This window comes from Xenopus tropicalis, chromosome 8 (assembly GCF_000004195.4).
Source record: "Xenopus tropicalis strain Nigerian chromosome 8, UCB_Xtro_10.0, whole genome shotgun sequence".
NCBI lineage: Eukaryota > Metazoa > Chordata > Amphibia > Anura > Pipidae > Xenopus > Xenopus tropicalis.
Genome location: NC_030684.2, coordinates 39,003,521 through 39,023,050, shown reverse-complemented (window position 1 = coordinate 39,023,050; position 19,530 = coordinate 39,003,521). Strand labels below are relative to the sequence as shown.

The following is a 19,530-nucleotide window of genomic DNA, read 5'->3' as shown; positions in this document are numbered from 1 at the left end:
ATTCTCACAGTAATTAGATGGACACAGTGCAAATGGTATAGTGGTAGTAGAGGCCTATAGTGGATATAAAAAGGATTGGATGGCAATTTTTACAGACTGGGGCCCATCAGGAGATCCCCTGGTCCTCTTGCACGCCAATTTAGCCCTAAAGTTTATGAAAAAGTTGCCTATAGAGACCAAAAATGTTTAATATTTTCTTGTTTAGAACCTGGCATACCTATTTAAGCCCTGATCTGCCTTACACCTTATATTCTCTTATCTATCCAGGATCCACACACAGCTCACCCAGTCACCACTCTGCCTCCCAAGTGTCAAATTTTGTATATATACGTGCAAGCAAGATCTGCAATACTGCTGTATAGCGGAGGCACTGGTTAACTCACTACTTCATTGGCCAGACTAAGAGTGATAGAAGAGTGGTAGAACTCTTGCTTAGACTGCTAACCTTTGATTGCAGACCCTCTCTGATATGGCCCCTCTTGCTTATTATAATGAATAAGATATAGTGCCTACATTTTATGGGAGCTACAAAGGGCTGTTAACTTTAAAAATGACACATTTATTGGGGCTTCATATAGAAACTCCCTGCTCTGCAATCTCTTATAATTGAGCAATAGGCACCTCCTAACGGCCCAAGCTCAGAGACACAGTAGGATGCAGGGGAAGCCAATCACAGCTCTGCTGCCTTCACCCAGGGAAAGATAAACTGCAGTTCCCTGTCAGGTACACCTGCTGATTGCTGTGCAAAGTGCCTCAGGCTCTCCTATGAAGCCGGGGAAAGCAAATACATAATGAGAGATATCTTGTCAAGTTAGGGGACCTTTTGGCAATTGGCCCACTTTTACAAAAGAAATGGCGAGTACTGACAGAGACAAGCTATAGGTTTGAACTGGACATGGGCACCTAACGGTTTCTGCTGGCCCAGCCAATCAGAATGCAGCAGAGGTGACTTAATGAGTAACGGATGACCAGTACCAACAGTCTTATGAGACAGTTGGAGAGGAGAGACAGAGAGAGAGAGAGATAGAGAATATGGAGACTTCAAAAGAGAGAAAGCGAAGACGACGGAGCAACGGAGAAGAACATATATCTGATGCCCCTGAGTGCAGCCATGATCCTAAAAGGGTCAAGCACCAGGGTGATCGACGTGGGACCCGCAGACCATCAGCTGGGAAGCCAGCACCTAGAAATGAGCCATGGTACACCTTGGCTCACATGGGCAATGCCCTACAGACCTTCAAGGAGTATGGGAAAGACAGCTACCTATACAGCAGGGGCCTTGAAGAGAAGTTTATGGCGGTGAACTTCCTACAACATCAGCCAGAAATCACCTCGGCATCATGGTATGAGTTCACCAGCCGTCTTATTTGTATCCACAGACACCTGCGGTTGGACTTTCGCTCCCTGTGCCTGACCGCCAACCTTCTGGAGCGGTTTCTTGCCTGCGCTGATCCCATCAAGACCACCGACCTGAATAGAGTGGGAGCCACTTGCTTCAATATAGCCTGCAAGTTAGCGGAGAAAAGGAACCAAAGAAGACCGAAGCACCAAAAGCTGTTTGATGACACCTTAACACTGAAGGAAATGTCCCGGCTAGAGAGAAACATCATCCGGAAATTGAAGTTTCGACTGGAGGCGCCCACCATGGACTACTTTATGGAGCACTTCACCCTCCTGAGAGTAGCCAGTCAGAAGGACTCACCAAAAGCAGCCATTGCACTGACGGCAGCTAGAGGCATTGCAGCACTGAGCCTGACACACCATCAGGACTTTTACACTTATGCACCATCTGTTATGGCTCTGTGCTGCCTCAAAGTAGCCGACAAATTCCATCCTTCAGGCAAAGCTGTCAAGGTGGATCCTGCTGACTACCCGGACCATCTAATAGAAGAGTGCGTCAAAAAGATCATCACTCTGATTTCCTCCAAGCCGGGCTATTTACATGGACTGCTTCCAGAAGTGTTTCCGAAGACACTGCCAGCATTAACTGGAGATAACAGAACTGTAAGTGTGACAGCTTTAGCAGGGAATTCTCTAAAGGTTTGGCAAAAGATCAGCTTTTGTCACTGAAACTGGCTCCATCATTAGCACGGTTTTATCAGGGCCTAGTCACGTCAGACAAATGTACTGTATAATTGGCTGCTACACTTAACTGTAAATAGGTTCATTTCATCATTGCAATATTATTCTCCTCCTGCCTGTGCTATTTATGTATTACAAAAATGTACAGAGCTGCTGCTGCTTGTATACACAGGGATGTACATTGTTTTCATTTGTTGGTGCTGGTTCCCAAGGGGAAGGGCTACAAATTCTACACTTACTCTGTAACTATGCCACTATCTCTGCCCTCCATATAGCGTCCAGTGAGCCATGGGGTCGAGACATCACCCAGAAGAAGCAGAACATCGCAGCAGGAGACTGACGCAAGCGCCTCCCAGCAACAACCCGAAGGCGGCGAGCCAGCAGCATCCAGGCAGGCAACGGCTTCCAACCACTTGGAAACTGCACAGGGATCCGGCGACTCCAGCTACCATCAAGGAGTAATTTACAATCCTTCATACCCCTACTGGCCGGCATACATGCACCCACACATTCCCACATACCCATACATGCACCCATACATGCACCCATACATGCAACCTTACATGGCCACACACCCACACATGCAACCTTACATGCACCCACACATTCCCACATACCCATACATGCACCCATACATGGCCACACACCCATACATGCAGCCTTACATGTACCCATACATGCAGCCATACATGCACAACACAGACCTTCATGCACCCAGCACAGACACACATACACTTACTGACAGTCATACATGAACACAAACATGCTAATCTTCCCCTGCTACATACACACAGAACCCCATTTCCAATGTATTTTGGTAAAGCTCCATAGGGCGCATTGATCCTGGGAGTAATTCCGATTGCCGTTTAGGAGTCAGGAAGGAATTTTTCCTTTAGTGAAGCAGATTGGCCCAAGCTTCTCTTCAGGTTTTTGCCTTCCTTGGGACCAAACAGCCCTATGTGGTGGGGTTACCAGGCCCTCTGGTGATGGGAGGACACGTATAGAAGGTGCATTTATGCTGCAGCGTGCAGCTCTTTCTATATGTGCCCTCTGATTTCCAGTGATCTGGTAACCCTGGAGCTCATGTCATCGATAGGGTTCTGTTAAGAACCCTCATTACAGGAAAACAATAAAGCTGTGATCATCACACATTCACCTCAAAAGAGTTGTCCGTGTCTTTTTTCATGGTTTGGGGACTGGGGGAAAAGCTCTGTCTAATTAAAGAGGACTCATTGTGTTAAAGACAAGTATTTGCCCTTTAAAGTTAAAAGTAAACTCTTTATGAAAGTTGTGTTTTGTACACCTGTAACCATAGGTGGAGGGTGATCATTTGATTTGGGGAGGGTTACGGTGGCATATGAGGTATTGCCATGGGCCTGAATGCTTAAAGGTGGCTTTTTAATACAGAATATTTGCTTTTCTCACTGGAAAAGTTGTTTTTCTTCCATTAACTTTGCAGCTCAGGTGCCACATTTTCCCAACCATCCAGCAGTGAATGCAGTGCACTTAAATGTCTCATTTATCATCACTCAGTGCTCAAATAGCTGTCATACCAGGCAACTGAGTTTGTGAGAAATTGTGACAAATTCTATATATTATGGGAGGGGTAGATTCCCCAGCTTGAGGAAAGGTTTGTACGGGCTGGTACTATCTGTGCTATCCTCTGCAGTGACCTGCACCCTGTTTGAGGTATTTACAAACTCTTGCTCTTCCATTTGCACAGAGCAAAATCTTCCTTAGAACCCCCTCTTGTAAGTTGCTTGGCCCCATCTTAACTCGTTCAGGTTCTGCTTGTGTTTAATTTGTACAGGCAATGATAATCATAGGTATAAGGCCCTGTGCTTCAGAAAGGGCAACAAGCCGACTTAGGTCAGGGCCCGCTGGGAACATTTCTGGCAGACTAGTCCAATCCTATATGTTTCAGATTGTAATTAAAGAGTGGGGGCTCAGCAAATGTTCTAATAGGTCAGGTGAAAACGCCAAGCTTTTTGGATGGTGAGGCCCATTTACTAAGAGAGGGCCAACAGAACACAATCCGTAACCAATAGCAACTGTATACATTTACACAATATGTCCTGGCTACAGGATCGGGATCGGGTACAGAGGGTGGTTGTTAATGGCACATTCTCTACTTGGAGTAAGGTTCTCAGTGGGGTCCCTCAGGGTTCTGTACTGGGTCCACTTTTGTTTAATTTGTTCATAAATGACTTAGGGGAGGGTATTATGAGTAATGTATCAGTGTTTGCAGATGACACAAAACTCTGCAGACCAGTCAATTCTATCCAGGATGTGACATCCCTGCAGCAGGATCTTGACCAACTGGCAATCTGGGCAGCTAAGTGGCAGATGAGATTTAATGTGGATAAATGTAAGGTCATGCACCTGGGATGTAAAAATATGCAAGCCCCGTATAACCTTAATGGGACTGCACTAGGCAAATCCATAATGGAGAAGGATCTTGGAGTCCTTGTAGATAATAAACTTGGCTGTAGCAAGCAATGCCAGGCAGCAGCTGCAAGGGCAAACAAGGTTCTGAGCTGTATTAAAAGGGGTATAGATTCACGGGAGGAGGGGGTTATTCTTCCCCTTTACAGAGCACTGGTAAGGCCCCATCTAGAATATGCTGTTCAGTTTTGGTCTCCAGTGCTCAAACGGGACATTATTGAGCTAGAGAGGGTCCAGAGAAGGGCAACTAAGCTGGTAAAGGGTATGGAAAGTCTCGGTTATGAAGAAAGACTGGCCAAGTTGGGTCTGTTTACACTGGAGAAGAGGCGCTTAAGAGGTGACATGATAACTATGTATAAATATATAAGGGGATCATATAATAACCTCTCTAATGTTTTATTTACCAGTAGGTCCTTCCAACGGACACGAGGGCACCCACTCCGTTTAGAAGAAGGGAGGTTCCATTTAAATATTCGGAAAGGATTTTTTACAGTGAGAGCTGTGAAGTTGTGGAATTCCCTCCCCGAATCAGTCGTACTGGCTGATACATTATATAGCTTTAAGAAGGGGCTGGATGGATTCTTAGCAAGTGAGGGAATACACGGTTATGGGAGATAGCTCTTAGTACAAGTTGATACAGGGACTGGTCCGATTGCCATCTTGGAGTCAGGAAGGAATTTTTTCCCCTCTGAGGCAAATTAGAGAGGCTTCAGATGGGGTTTTTTGCCTTCCTCTGGATCAACTTGTAGTTAGGCAGGTTAGGTATAGGCATTATGGTTGAACTTGATGGACGTATGTCTTTTTTCAACCCAACTTACTATGTTACTATGTTACTATGTTACTATGTGTACTATAGCAAATGGGCCGCTCCAGTACAAGTAAGACAAATATCCACTTGGTTGCTGTGCATCGCTTTAGTGCCCTATAGCGGTGGCTTTTTCACATACAGAGTGGGGAGAGAGTTTTTCAGTCCAAAAAATGCATAATGGTTAATCTGCTGCCAGTGCAGCCAGCATCAGGCCAGGTATGAGCCCTTTGCATAGCTCTTAAAGCATCTTAGTGGGAGGGGCACAATCCTCTTGTTTGTTATAGGGGAAAGAATTGCCAAGCCTGTTTTAATTGCATGGTGTGAGAAAAACCATACAGGTAAAATTCCAAATGAGGGAAAATGGTTATATACAGGTATGGGACCTATTATCCAGAATGCTGGGGACCTGGGGTTTTCCGGGTAAGGGATCTTTCTGTAATTTTGATCTCCATAACTTAAGTCTGCTAAAAATCATTGAAATATTGAATAAACCCAATAGGATTGTTTTGCCTCCAATAAGGATTAATCATATTTTTTTTCTATATCGATTTTGGTACTTTACATTAAAAAAGTGTATTTTTCTAATTATTTAAGGGCCTAGATTTGTTATTATTGATAAGCTATGTATCCAGACCTTTATATGGTGGAACATGTGAGGGAACATGAAGCCTTTTGTCACCCTCACTGTGTAATGATGAATGGTTCTGTAGGTGAGCTACAAGGGGCCGCTAACTTTAAAAATGACACATTTATTGGGGCTCCCTATAGAAACTCCCTGCTCCACGTCTCTTATAATTGAGCAATGGGCACCTCCTAACGGTCCAAGCTCAGAGACACAGTAGGATGCAGGGGAAGCCAATCACAGCTCTGCTGCCTTCACTCAGGGAAAGATATACTGCAGTCCCCTGTCAGGTCCATCTAACTGCTGACTGCTGTGCAAAGGGCTGAGTGCCTCAGGCTCTCCTATGCAGCCGGGGAAAGCAGCGGAGATGCTGGATAGCTCTAGTGAGGTTTTGGGCGAAATGTTTATCAAAGCAGCATAAAATTAATGTTTTATTTATTTTTTAGTAGACTTAAGGTATGGAGATCTAAATTAAGGAAAGACCCCTTATCCGGAATACCCTTGGTCCCAAACATTCTGGATAACAGGTCCTATACCTGTACTTTGATCTTTAGAAATGTATAATGCAATGGCATGCAGGCCCGGATTTGTGGCGAGGCTACAAAGGCCCGGGCCTAGGGCGGCACAAATTTAGGGGCAGCATGCCGCCCACGCCGCACCGAAGTTTTGAAATTTTGCTCCCATGCGCAACAATGGGGACCTCTCCTCACTGCTACGTACGAGTTTAAATTTCTGTGCATGCGCACGCTCGCGGGTGTTGCGAATGTGCTCACGGCACGTGTGTGGGGGGGGCTCGGGGCGCCCGGATGAGAAATCCGGCGCTGATGGCATGTAGGTGTCCATGACAGTATAGGTCAGGGATAGACCGAGATAAGGCAAGGAGCAGAGACTGCCAATGTCCTAAAATAGGTACAGGATTGGGCAGCAAATGTGTGTCAGTGAGCTCAGCCCCGAGCTTTCCATGCTACAGTGGTGCTTCCAATTTCACTTCAGCAAAACAAGATGTTTTTGGAAACTACATTTTCACAAGAATTCAAAGTGGGTAACTCTACATTTGCATTTCAAACTACTGTACCAAACGACAGATGTTTCCTAAAATTTCCTAAAACAAGTTTGTATTTTACAGCACCTTTCTAGACGCAATATTTGAAAATCTCGAACGTATAGTTTCAGCCTCCATCTTGCAAATTCATGTAGAAGTCGATGCGAGTTGTCCTTTGCAAAATGTATGCAGTTTTTTCAGTTCTTCAAATTTTCTACATATTTTTCAGAGATTGAAGACCTATTGAAAATGATAAGAAGAATATGGATTCTGTGCATTCAAGTTTTTTTGTTCATGGTTTAATTAGATCAAATTATGTTAATTCAGATTTACATAAACGATAAATAAGCTAAATTTCAAGCTTAATCAAATTGAAAAAAAAAAATTCTTAAATTGACAAATTAGAAAACTCTAAGGAATCCCTGGCAAACTTTAATCCTCCCAACAATGTGACAAGAATATGAAAATAGATTTAAAGGGACAGGGGAAGCTTCTGCATTGCTATTTCTGCATAATGAAAGAAACTGTAATTCTTAGCAGTTTTGAAGTTATTTGTAAAATTTATTCTCTGCACTCACTCTTCTGACACTGAAACAATGCGGGTCAATTCTCCTCCAGGTCCGTTAATCACCTGGCTTCCACTACATTAGTTCAGGAGTCGTATCTTGCTGTACACAGAAATAAACAGCTTTCCGTAGCAATTGCGTTAACAAAAAACTTGAAAAACATAGAATATGTTTAATAAATGCAGATTATATATTCACAGTAAATGGGCTTTTTAAGTCTTGCTATGGATCACAGAATCTGCAAAAGGGACACAGAAATGATTGGAAACGCAGAACCTTCAGTGCTGGCACGCAAGGCTCTATGGCCCTGATACAAATATATCCCCATGGCACAGAAAGGGTAAAGGCACTGAAGACATTGATCAATTAACAAAAAGTCTTATTTGTTTTTTTTTCCGCTATAGCTCTCGAGTTTAGAATTTAAACAGTTGTTAGGATTCCACTTACCCTAGCAACCAGTCAGTGGTTTGAATGGACAGAAAGCTAATAAATATAATTTTTGTTTGCCTGATGTTTCTGACCCATACATCCAGGTATCACTGTTATACCAGAAAAAAACAAGACCAAATGCAAACTGTCACTGAAAATCAATGTTTACCTCATACTATAGGCTAATTCTAAGGTGAACAAAAGCCGTAGTTCATTATACAGTAATGCCCATAAATCTTATAACAGAGTTAAATTGCTTTTTCTTTATTGAATATCTGAGCCTTCGTTTTTTAATGCATGTACACGTCTTACGTCGCGCCATTCCTCATACAATATTAGCCATTGCCTAGAAACAGTCGGGACTGAAATGCAATGCAAAATTGCTTCTCCCTAAAAGTTGCTATTATGGAAAAGGCTAGTAAGAAAAAACAGATTATAATAATCTGGGGGGCAGTGTTTCAGTGCATTTGTTGCAGTACGCTCTGGGGGATAAAAGCAAGCTGCATTGTTTCTGAAGATGTTCTAGTTGGCGACTACATTGTGCCTTGTTCACATATCAGAGAGCATGTTGTGACAAACTGCTGTACAACAATGTGAGGGCAAACTTTCAGTGGCACCACATAAATCATAAAGGGGAAAGCCGGCCAAGATAAAATTGGTACAATTAGTCTTAACAAGTTATGGAAACTTTTACAAATACACCAAAGAATTTCACAACATTGTGTGGGTCAGTTATACATGGCAGCACATATGCAAATACACTTTATATGCGCTGTTGCCAGGTATACACTGCATTATCCTGTGCCACTGCAGGACTCTGCATTGGGGTCAGGGCAGCAAACGTGGGGTAACACTGGCGCAGCGAAGTAAGTTAGGGAATCTAAGTACTGCTGCTTGACCACTCAAAATGTTACTGGGCTACAAATCCCAGCACAACTAGAAGAAAACAAATAGCATAAGTGACCCCCTCCCCCCCCCCTAATTTTCTAGCCAATAATTAGGTTTCACACTGGGGTAAAAATGATTAATATCTTTACAAAATGGCCCCTTCATTGGCGCTCCCTATAAATCCTCTCTGGTCTCAGTTTTCCTGTTTTAAGGATGTGTGCATTCTCTAACGGTCCCTGCCAGAAGCACAGTAAGATGGAGATGGCCAATCGCAGCCCTGCAGTCACACAAGCACAGACAGGCTTCAGTTCCCTATCAGGTCAGCCTAGCTGCTGATTGGTTCCTACAGTGCAATGTGCTGAATGTGGCTGGCTCACCTGCACAGCCTGGGAAAGGAGACAGCAGGAAGTGGAACAAATGGGTGCTACTTACTTAGCCAGACTCCCGCTATGTAGTTAACATATTTATTAATTGTTTATATCCAGCAAGTGAATGCTTATTCTGATCAGCAGCAGTTGGTGTATATAGCAGAGGACTTTCTCATTCGAGGAGGCCAGTATTATCTATTTTGTGAGGCAGTGAACCCCTCCCCCTTGGTTACCTGCTGTGTCTAGCCAATGCAGCCAGTTCCCTCCTTTTCAGGGAGCACTGTCTCTTTAAGAGGGAGCAAGATGGAGACTTACGTAGGATCAAGCCCAGATCCTATACAAATTATAAGGAGTGGGGGGCACCTCTGCCTGTACCAATGCACCAGGGAGGGGGGGGGTGTTGCACTAAAGCCCCTCGCTCGGTCTCCCCGCATACTCACTGACTATGAGGGCAGTGCGAGTGGACGGGCTCAAATATTGGGGAGAGGGGGGTGAAAGGGTTTGGGTTCTTTGCAGGTGATGGTACTTACCGAGTGGGTCTCTGTATGCATCCCCGCGCTCTATTCGCGGGCAGGGTATATAGTGCGGGCAGGTTCCTGTAGTCTCTCTCCGCAGCAGCAGCACCCACAGGGTGTGTTCTTGGGCTGGGCCCCTCAGCATACACAGTACGTAGTGTATATGGGCTAGCGCCGGCACTAGCTTCCTATGTGGTGCCTGGTATAGGGAATGTGTGTATGCTCTGGCGCCCCCGCCTTCTCTGGGTGTGTTGTGGGTGGGGTCTTCCGCCCCCGGTAGTCCCTGTTATGCGCTATATAGCATCTCGTCAGCCCGCTCGGCTCTACCTGCTCTCCACCCCGCTCCCTGATGGCTGTCAGCGCCGCGCTGCTGGGGCCACCTCTCGGGCTGTGTGGGGAGCAGTCGGGGGCGGAAGGCATCGAACCGGTTTATGGCTCTGGGATGTGCAACCTGCCGCTTATTAAGGCCATAGCTCAATTACAGTTCCCTGCATCCCCGCAATCCCCAGCGCGGTTGTGGGTTAGCAGAAAGTTGTCCATCAGCAAGCAGGGAGCCTTACATGGGCCAAAGCCTGGCTAAGGGGGCTCCAAACGTTCTGTGGCCCCGGCAGTTTTAGGTGGGAATCCTTAGTAGTATATAATGGTACTGGGTTATCATGGGGGCAATGAAAAATGCTTGGCCCCTCTGAGAATAGTCACATGATGCCAGTGCCTAACTAGAACTTACTGGGCCCCAAACTTTAGGATTAACGTTTAATAACTTCTAAAGAAGACATATTGGATAAATGGGAAAAATCCTAATTTTGTAGGCAATTATGAATAATATACGGTGCTGGTTTCACTTTGTGCTAAAAATTAATCCTATCTGTAAAAAAAGGCCCCTTTATTGGAGCTCCCTATAGATCCTCTCAGTTCTCTGATCATGTTTGAAGTGAAGGGTGGGCGTGTCCTAACGGTCTGTGCCAGAAGATAGCCAATCACAGCCCTGCAGTCACACAAGCCCAGACAGGCTTCAGTTCCCTATCAGGTCAGCCTACGTGCTGATTGGTTCCTATCCTACAGTGCAGTGTACTGAGATCTGCTGGCCCCCCTGCACATCACTTATTGCTCAGAAGGAGTGGGAAGAATAAAACTGCAGTTAATGGGTCCTTGTTTGAGCCACTTAGCTGCTCTTGCCTGCAAAAATAAGTCCCCATGTTACAATGTGGGTCTGAGTTCACCATTAAAACTGATGCCCTGGGCCCACTCTTACAGCAACTATATACAGTATATACAGTATATATATATATATATATATATATATATATATATATATATATATATAATGCCAAATAGTATAGGTATTAATAAAGTCCTACAGTGGAAATAAGGTTGGGCTGCCTAAGGCAGTAGCCCCAATGGTGCCTTCTCATCTGCTCCGATCATAATCTTTGGCCTTGTGGTGTGTTTTTAAAAAAATGTGGCTCTTAAAGTTACCAGCTTTTTGCTGGGTAATTGGCCACTCATTGGCAGGAGTGACCCTGATGGGAATTGTCATAGTCTAAGGTCTTGGCCCACCGGGAGATCTTCTCGTACTAGTAGCTTGTCCCTGTCATGCTGTGGGTCACTATTATTCCACTAAATACAGTGGAAATTGCTCATACTTGTGAAAAGCAGTCATAAATGAGGTTAAAGGGTTGTTCACCTTAGAGTTAACTTTTAGTATGATGTAGAATATTTTCAGACAATTTTCAGTTGGTGTTCATTTTTTGTTTGTAGTTTCAGCCATTTCAGCAGTTATCTGGTTGCTAGGATCCAAATTACCTTAGCAACCAGGGAGTGCTTTGAATGAAAGATTGGTATATGAATAAGAGAGGAACTGAACAGAAAAATATGTTCTAAAAAGTAACAGTAACAATAAAATTGTAACCTCACAATAAATGTCCCTCAGTCTGGGACCAGATACTAAAAATAAATATAGCAAGTGGCAGGTATTGGCTATAAACCTACGCTTTTTACCATTTGTTTACTAGTGCCCGACCAATGGATCTCTTGTTGAAGTACAGCTCCTACCACCCCAAGCGGTTACAAGCAGAGGCTGCCATCAGGGGGATACAGTCAGTACTGCCGTCAGGGGCCCCAAGTGTGTGGGTTATGGGCAGGTGGGTCAGGGGCTTGGTCATGTTTGCACATTTGTTTTTTCTACTTATTGGCAGAGTCCTCCACTACAGGGGCTTAGGTGAACCCATGACTCCTGATGACTGCCGTGGGCCCAACCCAAAAAAAACAGTGGTTATAGGTAGGAATATTGGAGAAAATATCAGTGACCTTCATTGGTCCCTGCTCCAGCAAGACCTCACATTCACACTGTATTTACCCTGTTTTATTATCTTTATTTTTTTACCCTAGTAATAGTTTGCTATTGGTGGGGGGCACTTGTCCTGCCACCAGTAATGAAACATGCTATTTATTGGCCATATTCTTACAAGAAAATGGTTTAATGGGTAATGCTTACTGGGATTTACAAAGGAATAACGCATAAATAGTCATAAAAAACATTTATTCTTATTTAGCATATACATGTGGATCTGTAATGTATGTATATTATTATTTATATATTGCAACTTATGTATGCAGTGCTGTACAGAACAATAAATTACTACAACAAACAGGGGGACGTTACATTACCTAAGCTGATCAGAAAACCCTGCACTACACTGATGAGCCCCAAGAAGGGCGCAACAGGTCTGTAGTTGGGAATCTGATCAGCTATTATCCTGGCTTTTGCTTTAAAAACCCAGCGGGTAAACATTAGTCTATAGGATAAACCCATGTAAATGGGACTTTTCTAAGAGCCTTAAGGAATTTATTCCCAGAATCCCTTTTGACTTAATTGCATACGTATGAGGCGGTCTCAACTCTTTTAGCTCGTCCATTAAAAAATAAACACAAAGTACAAAAATGAATACAAATAAATAAAAAGTACAGTTGCTTTAAAGATTCCACTGAGCTAAAAGACAAGAGGATGAAGGTCCCTGCCCTGTAGAGCTTCCATGATGTACTGTGCTGACATTTATTATTATTATATGCAAAATGTCTTTTCCTGTACATCTTAAAGATACAGATACAGTTTTTTTAGGCCATAAGCAACACCAGCTTAGTGTACTGGCCACTGGGTAAGTGAATAACAGTAACTGTGTTTGAATACATACAATAGCATCAACCCTTTTCTCACAGAGTGTCTGTAAAGTGGTTAAATCAACACTACGGGGCACATTCATGAAAACACGAGTTCGAATCCCGAACGGCAGAAATTCGGATTGGATACAATAATTTCTGAAGATCGCTAATATCACGAAAATGCTTACGAAAAAATCGTATTAGTCACGATAATATCATATTGGCCATCCGAAAGCCATTCTTCTGTTTTATTCTCTTTTAGATCTCTGAAAAGAGAAGTCAAAAGAGTCATCAGAAATGAAAGTAGCACTTCCTGTTTATTGTCAGGCTCCGAGTAGCAATTCCTCTTGTGCTGCTGCTGCTGCTGAGTATCTCTCTGTACATCTACTTCATACACATCCCCTCTGTTTAATATGCTCCTGGCTTTCTGTGCATTGAGCCACTGGCGGGTTTATCAGCAATACCATTTCATGGTTCTTTTTTTCTTTTAAACACAATTAAAGCAAACACAAACCCTGAAAATAAATTTAGACCAGAAGACTTTAGAATTTGATAAAAACAGCACCAGCTAGTGTTCATTTCAACTCATGCTACTGTCAGCTGAAAATTAATTTCCTGACAAAACCAATGTCTTCTGATGTTGCTCAGGATAGAATTGACCAGAGAAACGTCAGCTGACTCTTCCCTGCTCACTTTATTTTCTAAGGATAACATCATCACCAGACGTTCCTTTTCTCCCTAGCTTGTTGTTTCCGACTGTGGCTAGTTGGCTGAAATGAGCATCAGGTGGCCCTGTTGTTACAAGTGGATTACATTAGTAGTTTAAAGGGCCCTGCGTTGGCCTAAAAATCCAAACTAAGTTGCAGGGTGCAATGCTGTCAGATGCAAGGGAACCTTAAACCTAATACTTTAGTGGACACCCCAGCATCTTGCATCCCCTGGAGCTCCTCAGCTCCCGAGTTCTGAATGACACACAAGCAAGGGTATCTGTGTGCAGACAGAGAGGCGCAACTCATTGAGCTCCATTCTGCTAATTCATTCAGAGATGGTGCAAGTGTTAAAAAAATGTCACTTTGTGCTTTTTGTAAAAAAGCCCCTTTAATATCTCTTATCTATTGTAGAACTTACTAGAGAATGTGTGTAATAATCTTGCTGTTGTATGGATTGTATAATAATAGTACTACAGAAAGAATGTACAATGTATATATTTTTCTTTAAATAAAAACTAAACTCTGGTCGTTGGGCTTTGACTGCTCTTTGCATTTAATGTGTTTTCATCTAATAAATACTGAATGGCCAAAATTACAAATATGACCCTATAAAATGCGAAAATTGATTTGCTTGAGAATGTGGTTTCTCTTCCTAAAATGTTCAATGAGCTACAAAGGGCTGTTAACTTTAAAAATGACACATTTATTGGGGCTCCCTATAGAAACTCCCTGCTCTGCAATCTCTTATAATTGAGCAATGGGCACCTCCTAACGGTCCAAGCTCAAAGACACAGTAGGATGCAGGGGAAGCCAATCACAGCTCTGCTGCCTTCACCCAGGGAAAGATATACTGCAGTCCCCTGGCTCTCCTATGCAGCCAGGGAAAGCAAATACAAATACATAATGAGAGATATCTTGTCAAGTTTTGGCAATTGGCCCAGTTGTATCATTTTCTGTATCTCACAAAACACTTTTACAAAAGAAATGGTGAGTACTGACAGAGACAAGCTATAGGTTTGAACTGGACATGGGCACCTAACGGTTTCTGCTGGCTCAGCCAATCAGAATGCAGCAGAGGTGACTTAATGAGTAACGGATGACCAGTACCAACAGTCTTATGAGACAGTTGGAGAGGAGAGAGAAAGAGAGAGAGAGAGAATATGGAGACTTCAAAAGAGAGAAAGCGAAGACGACGAAGCGACGGAGAAGAACATCTATTTGATGCCCCTGAGTGCAGCCGTGATCCTAAAAGGGTCAAGCACCAGGGCGATCGACGTGGGACCCGCAGACCATCAGCTGGGAAGCCAGCACCTAGAAATGAGCCATGGTACACCTTGGCTCACATGGGCAATGCCCTACAGACCTTCAAGGAGTATGGGAAAGACAGCTACCTATACAGCAGGGGCCTTGAAGAGAAGTTTATGGCGGTGAACTTCCTACAACATCAGCCAGAAATCACCTCGGCATCATGGTATGAGTTCACCAGCCGTCTTATTTGTATCCACAGACACCTGCGGTTGGACTTTCGCTCCCTGTGCCTGACCGCCAACCTTCTGGAGCGGTTTCTTGCCTGCGCTGATCCCATCAAGACCACCGACCTGAATAGAGTGGGAGCCACTTGCTTCAATATAGCCTGCAAGTTAGCGGAGAAAAGGAACCATAGAAGACCGAAGCACCAAAAGCTGTTTGATGACACCTTAACACTGAAGGAAATGTCCCGGCTAGAGAGAAACATCATCCGGAAATTGAAGTTTCGACTGGAGGCGCCCACCATGGACTACTTTATGGAGCACTTCACCCTCCTGAGAGTAGCCAGTCAGAAGGTCTCACCAAAAGCAGCCATTGCACTGACGGCAGCTAGAGGCATTGCAGCACTGAGCCTGACACACCATCAGGACTTTTACACTTACGCACCATCTGTTATGGCTCTGTGCTGCCTCAAAGTAGCCGACAAATTCCATCCTTCAGGCAAAGCTGTCAAGGTGGATCCTGCTGACTACCCGGACCATCTAATAGAAGAGTGCGTCAAAAAGATCATCACTCTGATTTCCTCCAAGCCGGGCTATTTACATGGACTGCTTCCAGAAGTGTTTCCGAAGACACTGCCAGCATTAACTGGAGATAACAGAACTGTAAGTGTGACAGCTTTAGCAGGGAATTCTCTGTAGGTTTGGCAAAAGATCAGCTTTTGTCATTCAAACTGGCACCATCATTAGCACGGTTTTATCAGGGCCTAGTCACGTCAGACAAATGTACTGTATAATTGGCTGCTACACTTAACTGTAAATAGGTTCATTTAATCATTGCAATTTTGTTCCCCTCCTGCCTGTGCTATTTATGTATTACAAAAATGTACAGTGCTGCTGCTGCTGCTTGTATACACAGGGATGTACATTGTTTTCATTTGTTGGTGCTGGTTCCCAAGGGGAAGGGCTACAAATTCTACACTTACTCTGTAACTATGCCACTATCTCTGCCCTCCATATAGCGTCCAGTGAGCCATGGGGTCGAGACATCACCCAGAAGCAGCAGAACATCGCAGCAGGAGACCGACGCAAGCGCCTCCCAGCAACAACCCGACGGCAGCGAGCCAGCAGCATCCAGGCAGGCACAGGCTTCCAACCACTTGGAAACTGCGCAGGGATCCGGCGACTCCAGCTACCATCAAGGGGTCATTTACAATCCCTCATACCCCTACTGGCCGGCATACATGCACCCACACATTCCCACATACCCATACATGCACCCATACATGGCCACACACCCATACATGCAGCCTTACATGCACCCACACATTCCTACATACCCATACCTGCAGCCTTACATGCACCCATACATGCAGCCATACATGGCCCCATACATGCAGCCTTACATGCAGCCATACATGCACAACACAGACCTTCATGCACCCAGCACAGACACACATACACTTACTGACAGTCATACATGAACACAAACATGCTAATCTTCCCCTGCTACATACACACATCCACACAGAACCCCATTTCCAATGTATTTTGGTAAAGCTCCATAGGGCGCATTGATCCTGGGAGTAATTCCGATTGCCGTTTAGGAGTCAGGAAGGAATTTTTGCCTCTAGTGAAGCAGATTGGCCCAAGCTTCTCTTCAGGTTTTTTGCCTTCCTTGGGATCAAACAGCCCTATGTGGTGGGGTTACCAGGCCCTCTGGTGATGGGAGGACACGTATAGAGGGTGCATTTATGCTGCAGCGTGCAGCTCTTTCTATATGTGCCCTCTGATTTCCAGTGATCTGGTAACCCTAGAGCTCGTGTCATCGATAGGGTTCTGTTAAGAACCCTCATTACAGGAAAACAATAAAGCTGTGACCATCACACATTCACCTCAAAAGAGTTGTCCGTGTCTTTTTTCATGGTTTGGGGACTGGGGGAACAGCTCTGTCTAATTAAAGAGGACTCCTTGTGTTAAAGACAAGTATTTGCCTTTTAAAATTAAAAGTAAACTCTTTATGAAAGTTGTGTTTTGTACAACTGTAACCATAGGTGGAGGGTGATCATTTGACTTGGGGAGGGTAACAGTGGCATATGTGGTATTGCCATGGGCCAGACAGCTGAATGCTCAAAGGTGGCTTTTTAATACAGAATATTTGCTTTTCTCACTGGAAAAGTTGTTTTTCTTCCATTAACTTTGCAGCTCAGGTGCCACATTTTCCCAACCATCCAGCAGTGAATGCAGTGCACTTAAATGTCTCATTTATCATCACTCAGTGCTCAAATAGCTGTCATACAAGGCAACTGAGTTTGTGAGAAATTGTGACAAATTCTATATATTATGGGAGGGGTAGATTCCCCAGCTTCTGGGGAAAGGTTTGTGCGGGCTGGTACTGTCTGTGCTATCCTCTGCAATGACCTGCACCCTGTTTGAGGTATTTACAAACTCTTGCTCTTCCATTTACACGGAGCAAAATCTTCCTTAGAACCCCCTCTTGTAAGTTGCTTGGCCCCATCTTAACTCTTTCAGGTTCTGCTTGTGTTTAATTTGTACAGGCAATGATAATCATAGGTATAAGGCCCTGTGCTTCAGAAAGGGCATCAAGCCGACTTAGGTCAGGGCCCGCTGGGAACATTTCTGGCAGACTAGTCCAATCCTATATGTTTCAGATTGTAATTAAAGAGTGGGGGCTCAGCAAATGTTCTAATAGGTCAGGTGAAAACACCAAGCTTTTTGGATGGTGAGGCCCATTTACTAAGAGAGGGCCAACAGAACACAATCACCATAACCAATAGCAACTGTATACATTTACACAATATGTGTACTATAGCAAATGGGCCGCTCCAGTACAAGTAAGACAAATATCCACTTGGTTGCTGTGCATCGCTTTAGTGCCCTATAGCGGTGGCTTTTTCACATACAGAGTGGGGAGAGAGTTTTTCAGTCCAAAAAATGCATAATGGTTAATCATCAGGCCAGGTATGAGCCCTTTGCATAGCTCTTAAAGCATCTTAGTGGGAGGGGCACAATCCTCTTGTTTGTTATAGGGGAAAGAATTGCCAAGCCTGTTTTAATTGCATGGTGTGAGAAAAACCATACAGGTAAAATTCCAAAGGGGGGAAAATGGTTAGGGCTATGTATCTACATATATACAGGTATGGGACCTTATATCCAGAATGCTGGGGACCTGGGGTTTTCCGGGTAAGGGATCTTTCTGTAATTTTGATCTCCATAACTTAAGTCTGCTAAAAATCATTTAAATATTGAATAAACCCAATAGGATTGTTTTGCCTCCAATAAGGATTAATTATATCTTAGTTGGGATCAAGTACAAGGTGCTGTTTTATTATTACAGGGAAAAAGGAAATTTTTTTAAAATCACAATTATTTGCTCATAATAGAGTCTATGGGAGATGGCCTTTCCGTAATTTGGAACTTTCTGGATAACGGGTTTCCGTTATTTTTTTTATAGCGATTTTGGTACTTGAAATGAAAAAAGTGTATTTTTCTAATCATTTAAGGGCCTAGATTTGTTATTATTGATCAGCTGTGTATCCAGACCTTTATATGGTGGAACATGTGAGGGGACATGAAGCCTTTTGTCACCCTCACTGTGTAATGATGAATGGTTCTGTAGATGAGCTACAAGGGGCCGCTAACTTTAAAAATGACACATTTATTGGGGCTCCCTATAGAAACTCCCTGCTCCACGTCTCTTATAATTGAGCAATAGGCACCTCCTAACAGTCCAAGCTCAGAGACACAGTAGGATGCAGGGGAAGCCAATCACAGCTCTGCTGCCTTCACTCAGGGAAAGATATACTGCAGTCCCCTGTCAGGTCCACCTAACTGCTGACTGCTGTGCAAAGGGCTGAGTGCCTCAGGCTCTCCTATGCAGCCGGGGAAAGCAGCTGAGATGCTGGATGGCTCTAGTGAGGTTTTGGGTGAAATGTTTATTAAAGCAGTATAAAATGCACGTTTAAAAGAATAATACAAATATGGGATCCCTTATCCGGAAACCCATTATCCAGAGAGCTCCGAATTACGGAAAGCCCGTCTCCCATAGACTCCATTATAATCAAATAATTCAGAATTTTACAACGCATTTCCTTTTTTTCTGTAATAATAAAACAGTACCTTGAAATTGATCTCAACTAAGATATAAATAATCCCTATTCAATGCAAAACAATCCTGTTGGGTTTAATTAATGTTTTATTTATTTTTTAGTAGACTTAAGGCATGGAGATCTAAATTACGGGAAGACCCCTTATCCAGAATACCCTTGGTCCCAAACATTCTGGATAACAGGTCCTATACCTTGATCCTGTGCTTTGATCTTTAGAGATGTATAATGCAATGGCATGCACACCCGGATTTGTGGCGAGGCCACAAAGGCCCGGGCCTAGGGCGGCACAAATTTAGGGGC

General features: G+C 43.8%; 3 protein-coding genes across 4 annotated transcripts in view; 2 read left to right on the top strand and 1 right to left on the bottom strand.

Annotated features, from left to right (window-relative positions):
• The window catches only part of LOC100124783 (uncharacterized loc100124783), a 67,610-nt gene that overhangs the window by 36,157 nt on the left and 11,923 nt on the right, over nt 1-19,530 (bottom strand). Inside the window, exons 1-2 of one of the 2 annotated variants that reach the window (XM_018096101.2) lie at nt 9,781-10,057; nt 7,087-7,239 (exon numbers count right to left, since the gene is read on the bottom strand). The gene's annotated coding sequence lies outside the window, so the exon portion shown is untranslated. Of the gene's footprint in view, nt 1-7,086; nt 7,240-9,780; nt 10,058-19,530 lie in introns of those variants that run through there. The other variant, XM_018096100.2, reaches the window with a different exon arrangement.
• LOC100497341 (cyclin-O protein B) lies at nt 545-3,333 on the top strand. The gene is made up of 2 exons (XM_018096669.2): nt 545-2,004; nt 2,358-3,333. The coding sequence occupies exons 1-2, from the start codon at nt 1,033-1,035 to the stop codon at nt 2,835-2,837; spliced, it is 1,452 nt and encodes a 483-aa protein (XP_017952158.2). The 5' UTR covers nt 545-1,032; the 3' UTR covers nt 2,838-3,333.
• LOC108644459 (cyclin-O protein B) lies at nt 14,770-17,002 on the top strand. Its single transcript, XM_004916777.4, has 2 exons — nt 14,770-15,766; nt 16,123-17,002. Exons 1-2 carry the CDS (start codon nt 14,795-14,797, stop codon nt 16,582-16,584), a joined length of 1,434 nt encoding a protein of 477 aa, XP_004916834.1. The 5' UTR covers nt 14,770-14,794; the 3' UTR covers nt 16,585-17,002.

What these genes read in the sequence shown, in the direction of transcription:
- LOC100497341 (XM_018096669.2), top strand. Translation starts at nt 1,033, where the DNA reads ATGGAGACTTCAAAAGAGAGAAAGCGAAGACGACGGAGCAACGGAGAA. An exon ending in TAACTGGAGATAACAGAACT is followed by an intron (nt 2,005 to 2,357) that starts GTAAGTGTGACA and finishes CCCTCCATATAG; the next exon opens with CGTCCAGTGAGCCATGGGGT.
- LOC108644459 (XM_004916777.4), top strand. Translation starts at nt 14,795, where the DNA reads ATGGAGACTTCAAAAGAGAGAAAGCGAAGACGACGAAGCGACGGAGAA. An exon ending in TAACTGGAGATAACAGAACT is followed by an intron (nt 15,767 to 16,122) that starts GTAAGTGTGACA and finishes CCCTCCATATAG; the next exon opens with CGTCCAGTGAGCCATGGGGT.